The 11,027-nt window shown below is 47.1% G+C and overlaps 1 protein-coding gene across 1 annotated transcript; it reads right to left on the bottom strand.

Annotated features, from left to right (window-relative positions):
- Nucleotides 1-3,693: 3,693 nt before the first annotated feature.
- Nucleotides 3,694-10,827, bottom strand: LOC119436974 (tubulin alpha-1C chain). Its single transcript, XM_037704025.2, has 4 exons — nucleotides 10,678-10,827; nucleotides 6,086-6,610; nucleotides 4,674-4,936; nucleotides 3,694-4,371 (listed from the first exon to the last, which is right to left on the bottom strand). Exons 1-4 carry the CDS (start codon nucleotides 10,678-10,680, stop codon nucleotides 3,813-3,815), a joined length of 1,350 nt encoding a protein of 449 aa, XP_037559953.1. The 5' UTR covers nucleotides 10,681-10,827; the 3' UTR covers nucleotides 3,694-3,812.
- Between the last annotated feature and the right edge of the window lie 200 nt (nucleotides 10,828-11,027).

The following is an 11,027-nucleotide window of genomic DNA, read 5'->3' as shown; positions in this document are numbered from 1 at the left end:
GTTAATAATAACAATTACACCAACGTCATGCACCATGCACGCGAGTTCTAAGGGGATTACGCGCGCACAGCAACCGGAAAGAGACCATTGAGAGAGAGAGAGAGAGAGCGTAGGGAAAGGCCGCACCATCGACGAGAGAAGGAGAAAGAGATGCCAGGGGAGGAGGAAAGTTGCTGCCGCTTGTTCGTGCCTGAATGCTTGCATGAAGAACCCCTAGAGCCTCGATAATACGGGAAGCGTGTGTTGCCCGGGAGGTTGAAGGCGGACTCCAATTTCTCCTAATAAAAACACAATATTTAGTTAAGCTACAAATGCTGTCATGAAAAGACAAGATAAAAGACACACGTAGTAAAACAATTAATTTTCAGAATTTGTTTTTGTTTTTTAATTATTTTGAGTGTTTGTCAAATATTTTGTCCACAGCTACGCAAGTCATCAGAACAAGAAGGAAGGTTACTTAATATGACATCTAGGAAACTGGATGTGTGACTGTGGCTGACTTGTCTCTGCGCAGATGCGCCATATGGGAATTCATGTTAATAATATTGACACATTTATATAAATAGTCCCTCTGACTAAGGTTATCCATGTACAACTGGTGTTAAGGCGAATACTTTATACGTCTTGTTTCGAGGTGACCTTGACAAAGTGGAGTCAGAAATACGTAAAATGTATGTATAAAGAAATCGATAACTCAAAAAGATTATCACAAACCCCATAACATTGTATATCAATCGATAGGTAATTTCATGAGGAATATAATTATGATGATAGCCATTAAATTATATAATGAGCATGACAACGAGGCAAAATGGGCCGAAAAATCCTCAAGGTGGCAAAGAATCGAAAATTAATTATGGTAATGGGTGCAAGTATGATTATGATAGTAACGATAGTGATAGTAGAATACAATAATGACCATGACACAGCGAAAAAAAAAGATTAACACTCAAGAACAACAGGAATGGGTTCGGACGTGGGTATTAAGTGAAGGAAACACTAAAGGATGATCATGATGGTAGAAGTCATAGTCATGAGCATGACTCAGCAAAAATGGCACTGACTCGGCGAAATAAGATTAACACAAAAGCCACTGAAATGGGTTTGGGCGTGGGTACTAAGTGAAGAAAACACTAAAGGATGATGGTAGAATGCATAGTTCATATGGTTCAGCTATATTCACCTTCTGCAAGCGAGGCTGTTTAACCCAGTGGGTAAGGCCCGTATTCACAAACGGAACTTGAGTAGGGCGTCAATAAGTGCGGGAAAAGTACAAGGGTTAGGAAAGCTTTAGGAGAGTACTTCAAAAACGACACTTTCGTTCACGAAAGTATCACTTTCGAAAGTAACACTTTTCGGGTCAAGTAGGTCATCTGGTGTCGAGGGTGCGTAAATAATTTACGTGTACGATTGGTTCAATCGTAAAAAAAATAATGCAGCATATTACTGCGAATATAAATGTTGCAGTACTTGCACGCGCATTCTGCTGAGTAAAATGCAAAGAACTATGCGGTTTTAGCGCTTTACTCAAACTCGTCTGGCCACAAGTTCACATTGTTCTCGCGGGCACTGCGGTTTGTGGGCCTCGTCCCGACCTTTTTCTCTTTTTTTGCTGAAAACGTGCGGTGTTTGTGCGTAACGAAAACGTGCGGTGTTTGTGCGGTGTTTGTGTGTTTTCAACCCGCGCGGATGATGGAAAAAAAGAAAACAAGCTTTTCCGAAGAAGAACGCGCCGTGCCCCTGGAGCTCGTTTCACGCAATAATTAAATTAATGAAATTAATTATACATTGATTGATTGATTGATTGATTGATTGATGTGGTTTATTGTCGCAAGGACAAGATGTGGCCAACGAGCGCGAAGGAGAATTCATTAATTAAACATTAACGAGGTCCCCGGTGACAACCTGAAAGGTTCCGGCGCCGTAGAATCACAGCGCGATCAGAAGCTGGAGCAGCAGCGGCACGGGGTGACCGCGTTCGTTGTCTTTTCGGGCCAGTGGCAGCATTTCCAACAGCCGTAGCACCGCTTGCTTGGAAAAGCGGTACCGCCACGATAATTCCGGATTCTGTCGATCCCTAAGCCGTGGCTGTATGGCGGCGCGTATCGGTACGCCTCATCATCCGTAATGTCGTGCACACGTCCGGCGAAATCGGCAAAGTCGGTGAGGCTGCCGTAGCAGTCGGCCATCTTGCTTGCTAGGCGAGAGTAGCGAAAGTAGCATTAAAGTGGCCAATGGCTTTCCGGCACTCAAGTGTCGATTTAAGTTTACCTTAAGTACAAAATTTCTCTATGAAACGCGTTAAGCATCGACCGCGGCTACTGAAGTCGTAAGTTAAGGGTAAGTTCCGTTTGTGAATATGGGCCTCACTCTCTTCCGCCTCAAAAAAAAAAAAAAAGAAATGAAAATGTGCGCATGCAAATCAGAGTTAATATAACCTACTCTAGACGAAAAGCTCCCCATAGCGCCCATGTATTGAAATCGGGAACCGCAAGGGCGCAGCCATGATGCTACTCTGTGCAGGCGCGCAGAAGCAAACGACGAGATGCGATTCAGACGAGGCGCGCAATCAACGCGATCCCGAGCCTCCGTCGGTATTGTAGCGCCATCTAGTTAGGGCGCGTGCAAACGCAGCCTTTCAGATACCGTAAATTTTACATCAAAATTTTCTAAATAGCAATCTAATCTTTCCGAAAATATACGGAATTAACTTCAAACGTTGTCCGTGCCTACGGGCTACGTGTAAGTGCTTGTTTTGCATACTATTTTGAATATTTTTATGTTACAAAAATGAGTCGTAGCATAATGGCGGTGCCTATGGGGTTCCCAGTTTTTTCGCCCAGCTTTTCCCACTAGAGTCAGTATACCAACTATGATTCAAGCACTGAATGGCACTCGCATTGTCATTGCCCTTCACACACCAGCTGTAATAAATCGCTTTACGGTTTAAATTTGGCGACTCAAGTCCATGTGCCCTCTGCCGGGACGATGCGAAACGATCTGCGTTTGGCGTGCGACTTTACCGTTCATCCCCGACCAGAACACTGCTTTGGAAGTCGGCTCGAATGTTACGAGTATGTGCCGTAAATACATATGTTAACAGCACTCTCTGTGCCGTTAGTGGAAATTTGCTGGAACTCGGCCGATATATTGAAATTCAGTTTCTTAAAAATTGTGCCCATTCAGTTAAGCTGGTGCATTACCGGGAAGTTGCATAGAATGCCGAAAGGGCGACGTCCAAAATGTCTGGGTATGATTCGCCGATTGAAAAAAAAAAAAAAACTGCTTTACTTCGTTCTCACTTTTTTTTTTTTGCGCCTACACAATACAGTTTACGAGGCGTCAAACCTATTTTATCCCGCTCAAACTTAATTCACTTGTGGTTCAATGCTTGCCGCTGCATATTTGTACGTTTCCGTAACGTGCGGCGCGCTTTCGGCATATGCGGAAAGCGTCTTGTAGCCATAGGGTACAATGGAAGTACAGAAAATACTAAAACGTAAAGTCCTGGCCCTGCGCACCTTTACTTACATGGTGCAAATGTGCCGAAGTGTAGCACCAATCATAAAAGGGCACGGAAAAGTCTATGAAGCAAATATGAGTCAGACGTTTGACATTTCGGCACTTACTGGACCGCTAAAGCAAAAGCTTTGCGGTAGAACGCTAGACAGCTCTCCCATTTTGAATCCAACTTTGAAAGAAATGAAGATGCAGTGGAGCAATCAACTTTTATCACAAAGTTTTGAACACACACGGCCATTTAAAGTTAGACGAGGATCTCTGGTTCTTGCCGAGGGAATGCAGTGCTCGGCCTAGTACTCCTCCTGCTCCGTCACTTCCTCGTTTGAGTCCATGCCAATCTCCTCGTAGTCCTTCTCGAGGGCCGCCATGTCCTCACGGGCCTCTGTGAACTCTCCCTCCTCCATGCCTTCGCCCACGTACCAGTGGACAAAGGCGCGCTTGGCGTACATGAGATCGAACTTGTGGTCCAGTCGGCCCCAGGCCTCTGCGATGGCTGTCGTGTTGGACAACATGCATACGGCACGCGGAACCTTTGCCTGGTCTCCGCCGGGCACCACGGTAGGTGGCTGGTAGTTGATGCCCACCTTGAACCCTGTGGGACACCAGTCAACAAACTGGATGGTGCGCTTGTTCTTGATTGCCGCAATGGCAACGTTGACGTCCTTAGGCACCACGTCACCGCGGTACAGCATACAACAGGCCATGTACTTGCCGTTACGCGGATCGCACTTGACCATTTGATTTGCCGGCTCGAAACATGCGTTTGTGATGTCGGCCACACTGAGCTGCTCATGGTGGGCCTTCTCGGCGGAGATGACGGGAGCGTAGGTCACCAGCGGGAAGTGGATCCTGCGTCCAGGAAAGGTAAGCGAATTACAGCAATATTCTGCTGCGATGAAACAAGAATGGGGATGGTGGGTGCAGGCAGGCTAGTATGACTTGGCGGAACGTATTTCATGCTATAGATCAGACATCAGGACGATGAGACGAATGAAAGGCATCGTATTGTAAAGATCGTCGCATTGTATGCACGCACAGTGTTCTATGCGATTTTACGCGGGCGAGTGTGGAATGGCATAGGTTAGGAAAATCTGAAGTGCCAGTGAGTTTAGAACAGACGTGGAAAAGAAAGCAAAGAAACTGAAACACACCTAGGATAAGGCACCAAGTTGGTCTGGAACTCGGTCAAGTCGACGTTCAGCGCACCATCGAAGCGGAGGGAAGCAGTGACGGAGGAGACGACCTGACTGATGAGCCGGTTCAGGTGCGCGTATGAGGGCCGTTCGATGTCCAAATTGCGCCGGCAGATGTCGTAGATGGCCTCGTTATCAACCATGAAAGCGCAGTCCGAGTGCTCCAAGTTCGCGTGCGTGGTCAAAAGGGCGTTGTAAGGTTCCACAACAGCAGTCGAGACCTGCACATGTTCAACATCGGCGCGTTGCAGTCGCAATGCTTTTGCCAAGTAAGAAATGGTACTAGAAGGGGAGTGAATTTTGCGCATGAAGCGCAGAATTCGACAGCAACTTTGTTAAGTAAACCTATTCGATGCCTAATATACAGGTTACCACCGAAGTCCCTTCCTCAGTTGCCGTTCTAGATACCATGTGCAACTAGCTCAAGAGTAAACTGAACCGCACCCCATGTTCGCAGTTAGCTTGTACTTCAGTTAAATCCTGTGATAACCAGTGGCGTTGTTGACAGGCACCAGTTTGCATGCACACTGTCACGCAAGCGCTTAAGCTCGGTTATATAGTTGGTGGCCTTCGCTCGATGGTGTTAGATGTTATTCGTTTACCTAGAGAAGATAATTGCGCCCTTAAGGGACACTAAAGAGGGAAAAAAATGTGTATGTCAGTAAATTGCTCTTCCACAATAACAAGAAGACCACTCTTAGAGCGAGAATTCGCTTGGTAAGCCAGGAAAACGAACACTAAAGACGGGTGGCGATTTACGCCGCCTTGAAGTTCCCGCACCAGCTTACCATGACGTCATGAATTGTGACATGCAGCGTCTGCTTGGGCCCAGTTAATCCCTTAGAGGTAAAGATCAACTACATCGTGTTCTAAAGGAGCCAAAGACTGAATATGGGAAGTTTTATGAACTCTTACCGAGCCAACGCGGCCTAAATAAGAAAATACTTTGAAATCCATGACGTCACACCGACGTACCGGCGTCGGTGTGACGCCGGTACGTCGTGTGACGCCGGAACTTTCAGCTTCATTTTGTCTTGAATAATCGACCTATTTTCGTGGAATTGACAACAGTTTTCAAAGAATACATTAAATCGATTTACCGTTTTGCTTTAGTGCCCCTTTAAATTAAATGAAGAGGCTTTCTAGACACGTAGCTAACATTTCCGAAATCTGCACGTCTCGAAAGGCATACCGCTTTAGCGACGGCTTTCTGCCCGATCATGCACAGAATACTAGGGGAATATTGGAGGATGACTGGAAATGATAACTCGGCTCATTTGTTTAACTGCAGCAGGTTGCCGCTCCTGGGGGGATAACAATCCGTGAACTCTGGTAACTAGATATCATTTGCAAAGACCGTTAAAGCACACCTGGGGCGCTGGGTAGACCGAGAACTGGAGCTTCGACTTTTTCCCGTAGTCGACCGAAAGGCGCTCCATCAGAAGCGCGGTGAACCCGGAGCCAGTACCGCCGCCTAAACTGTGGAACACGAGGAAGCCCTGTAGACCCGAGCACTGGTCAGCCAGCTTCCGGATGCGGTCAAGCACTACGTCAATGATCTCCTTGCCGACGGTGTAATGGCCACGCGCGTAGTTGTTGGCAGCGTCCTCCTTGCCAGTAATCAACTGCTCCGAGTGGAAGAGCTGCCGGTAGGCGCCAGTGCGCACCTCGTCGACAACGGTGGGCTCGAGATCGACGAACACGGCGCGCGGAACGTAACGGCCGTTGCCGGTTTCGGAGAAGAAAGTGTCGAAGGAATCGTCGATACCGCCAGACAGCTTGTCACTGGGAATCTGGCCATCCTGCTGGATGCCATGTTCGAGGCAGTAGAGCTCCCAGCAGGCGTTACCGATCTGGACGCCTCCCTGGCCGATGTGGAGACTGATGCATTCCCTCTGCGAAATAAACACAACAGCGAACACACTATAAGAGACATCATGAGCACGCGGAAGGAAGAACAAGTTGACTAATGAACCCTTCTATTGTCTGCACGGTTTTAACGACCTCGAAATCTACCAACTTGACGTAAGCAGTTGTGGTCCATGGATTCCACGAAAAGGAACGGATGGGGCAACAAAGCTTACGAGTTTTAATGAAGCCTCCAAAACAGTGGGGCTGAGAGCCGAGGCCGTAGTTAGGGGCTCCAAAATAATTTCCACCACCTGTGTATTGTCAAGGGGCCCCCGAAGCACTGTGCGCTATCGTTTGCGCATTCCACCCTCAGCGATATGCGCTGCCACGGCGACTGGGGAGTCGAACCGGTGACCTTGGGCCCAGCAATCGGGAAAAGTCATGCACAGGAATAGCAAGCACGTTTAAAGCGTCGATCAGCAGTTTGGGGGGGGGGGGGGGGGGGGGGTTCATATACGTGCAGTGAACTTCCTTAAGGAAGACCGTTCATTACGGGAGCTGCTAAGACGTGACTGGCGAAAGCCTCCCTTGCACTACAGTCGGACGATGCTGGCTAACTTTCGCTCGACTGCCATGAAAAGCTGTGCGCGATGCCGCCATCACGTTTTCTGCATGCACTGGGCCGATTAGTACACGTTAAAGAAAAACAAATACAATTGCCTCATTCAAAAACGTAACGAATTACAGTTGCCACTTACTGCCCCACGAAACTAAGCTAGGAAATACTCAAAAGTAATTGATTACTCCTCCGTTACTTTCTTTAGAGCTTATTAACATTGTACAGATACAGTAAACAGTACGAGCGGCACGATCTCGGGTGTTCTACTGTAGTCCCCGCCAAATTCAGGAGCTCGAAGGGCGTCGCCTGCTACAGCTTGCGTCGTCAATGAATTAAGTGGTTACAAGTAATTGGTTACTGAGAGTGATGGAATTAGTTATCGTTACGGAGTAAATAAATGACGAAAGTACTAAAAAAATTACACCGTCTTCCCGTAGGAGAACCCTGAGTAGTATGCGAAGCAGCCATGGGGTCGACTCAAGGTAGTTTTATCAGCTGTATGAACTTGGACATGCAGCAGTACCAGCAACGCGCAGAACTGTTGACGCCGTCGGCGTTTTGCCCGCGTTCGCACCGAACGCGCGCGGCGTTGGTGACTGTGGCCGGCTAAAGTCCCTATATAAGAAAAGTACCGCCATCCTTTGATAAACGCCGCTTCTCTCTCTCCTGTATCTCCGATTGGACGACGATAGCGCGCGCTTTTCACTTCTTTATATTTTCTTTTTTTCCGCCTCGGAGCCATGTTGAAAGTCCTCTGCGCAGCCGCAGTTCTGCTGGAGAATAAGTCGTGCTGTTTACTTTGACCAGCGTTCAAGTTATTTGTAGATACATTGGACGACTGCCTTGTTTGCTGGGCAAGGTTTGAGCCCACAAATAAAATAATTTGGTTAATAACCGCATACCGTACAGTGTGAATCACTTTTCGAGTGGGCGAACGACTGCAGCTGCAGACTGCGCGAGCGTCCGAGGCAGTACTAAATGCTGTGTTGCAGATCTGTTTGCTCTATATAGCGCATGGTCCAAGTGGTCCGAGCATGCGGTACGACCATGCGAAGTCTTATTGCGTCGTTATCCCGTGTTCCGTTTTATTTTGCCGCAAAAGGAAAACATATGAACTGTTTTTTTTGTTTTTTTTCAGTCTCGTAAGTGCAATCATCTACGACGCATTCACCCATCTTACGGAAATTGTGTCTTTACAAATAGCTATTGGATTCTGTTTATGCGATCCCCTTTGTATATTGCGCCTTACAGGGCAAAAAGGCAATGTCGATCGAAGCACGAAGCTTGTGTGTATATGTTGGTTTGCCAACCGCAGTGCTCGCTGTGTTGAGCAATGCCTTCGGCCTCTTGCGGGAGGCTAACGTAGACAGTGATTTGAAGTCTACTAGACTTAAAATGCGTGAAAACGATGCTAGTGACTGACGAAAATGTTTTACAACAACTCTTCGTCGAGTGAAAACCGATACATCCAACGTAGTTCACAACACATACACACACTGCGGCTGATGATGCGCGTCGTATTTTCGCACATCCAAAATAAATTTCCAGATACTGTAGCTACTGCTGCACCTAAAGGCTACCCAGTGGTTCGACGACATCGTAAGAACTGACATCCCGTAAATTACACTCATTCAACACATTAATTCAAGTCGCGCCGCGCCGGCTCGCACAAGCCAGAGAGGAGGAAAGGCTCATCGCGCGCCCTTTCCTCCTCGCCCGATGAAAAGGTCTATACTTGAGCGATTAATCATGCTCTTTGATACCACTCGCGTCACACAGACAAAGAAGCAGCCGCCGTTGGCGTTGCGCTGCCAAGCCCGAGGAATGCAATCGCGCCCACGGTGGCCGCATTGCGATGGGGGAGAAAAAAAAAAAAAAAAAAAAAAACGTCCTTGTACCGTGCATTGGGTGAACGTTAAAGAACCGCAGGTGGTCAAAATTAATCCAGAGTTCCTTCACTACGGCACGTGTCAACCGTATCGTGGTTTTGGCAAGCAAAGCCCTAGGGAAAAATATGCGGAATAACACTACTGGATTAGGAAATATTTCGGCAAGCTCACTACTCGAAGCGGCAACGATAACGACGGAAGGGGATAGTATATTGTCACTTTTAATGGTCGAACATCAGCATTGCGCGCCAGCGAGCACTATGCCAGGTTTCTAAAGCTGCACCAAATTCTGTTGATTGCAATTGTGCCATCTGCAATCCTCGAGCTAAATTACACGATGGGGCGGTCATTACTTCTATGAGAAATCGAAATGCATAAGGGAATTACACAAGTACACTAATCAACTTTCAGTAATTACCTTACGACACATATTTCAATCTCCGAATTATAGCCAGTGGGTTTTTTTTTTTTTTTTTTTTTTTTTTTGCAAGGCGTATGCACTTTGGAATTAAATGTCGAGACTACGCCAGTGTCCAGATAAGAATTTTCAAAGTGTCCGACGAATTGCATTGGCCATCCAGTTTCTTTTGCGCTTCACTGCATAAAATAGCGTTTTTTTTTTTTAATGAAACAGCAAGAACAGCGCTTTTCCTCAAGTTTGCCGGCGCATATCTCGAAACCGGTGTCATCCACAGAATGATTTCCAAGTCGATAAGCCTTGCAAACTCACAAGTTACAATTCATAGATTGAAATAAGTCAATCAATGTAATTATGCTAATTATCCAATTAGGAATCTTGATTTCTCTTAGAAGTAATGGTCGCCTCATCGAGTAATTTAGCTCAAGGAGGGTAGTCAACGGTTGAGCTACCTGCCACAGGCAAATTTATAAAATTTGCTGCAGCTAAAACACGCCTATATAACAGGCGCGCTTATACTTTATACGCATGATGCTCGTAGTCACAAGACAAAGATGGCGGTGGCGAGGGTGCGATTTCGCTCCCGAATATATGAAAACTAATGCCCGGCAAAGAGAGTTGACGTTCCCAGGTACGAGTAATCAGTACAAATCGCATCCTGCGCGCAAGAACAGCTCCATTGCTGCAGAAGTGCAGGTAGAAGCGTACGCCTGGAATTAAATAGTGGTGTAGAGCTGGGAACTCGGGATAGTCTGGTCAGCCTCGCAGGACTACAGGTGGGCGCGACGCTCCCTTTTCTCGTTGAAACTGGAAGCTTTCCTAGCGTTCAGCATCATAAACCCCGCAGCTGGCGGCTGCCACTAAGTTACCCCAAAAAGAAAACTCGTGGCTCACCCGCAGAATGACAGCAGTGCCAACGCAACCGAAGTCGAACGAGTGCTAGAGCGTTGCTCGAAAATTTCACCATGTCGGCCTCGTTCAGGCCAGAGAAATACCGTAGGTCAGCGCTATCAGGTCGAAAAAAAAAAAGTGAAGTATAAATCACGCTACCACCCCCGTATTGCCAAGAGACAACGGAAAATTTTCATGCCAGTGTACACAGATCAGAACCCAACCCCCGGGCAGTGATCCCGCCGCCTCCAATCGAAAAACATTCGCGTGCCGCAGCGAGCAGCGAGGGCTCACCATGTTTCGTCAGTGGAAGTCAAGGAACGGTTCTTGCGCTGCACGGAACTACAACACGTAAGTGACGAGCGGCACCGCCGACAAGCCCCTCTTTTATAGACACGGCAGTTCGAATGTCACGTGGCCCACCACGTGACAGTAGGCGGCGCAAACTGGCCTCCGGGCGGAATCTCTTCACTGGTTTCGTTTGATTTCCATGCCGCCTTTCTTGTATAGCATATGCAAGGTCGATGCTTGGCATATTTATAAAAAAGAAAGAAACAAAAGGAGGTTTCAAGGTGTCTTATATATATATTGTGAGCAAAATATTCATCCTTCATCTTCTTCACCTGTACATAATCATCATCACG

Source organism: Dermacentor silvarum, chromosome 1, assembly GCF_013339745.2.
Source record: "Dermacentor silvarum isolate Dsil-2018 chromosome 1, BIME_Dsil_1.4, whole genome shotgun sequence".
NCBI classification, from domain to species: Eukaryota; Metazoa; Arthropoda; class Arachnida; order Ixodida; family Ixodidae; genus Dermacentor; species Dermacentor silvarum.
Note: the sequence above shows the minus strand (reverse complement) of the source record. Positions and strands in the feature narration are given on the sequence as shown.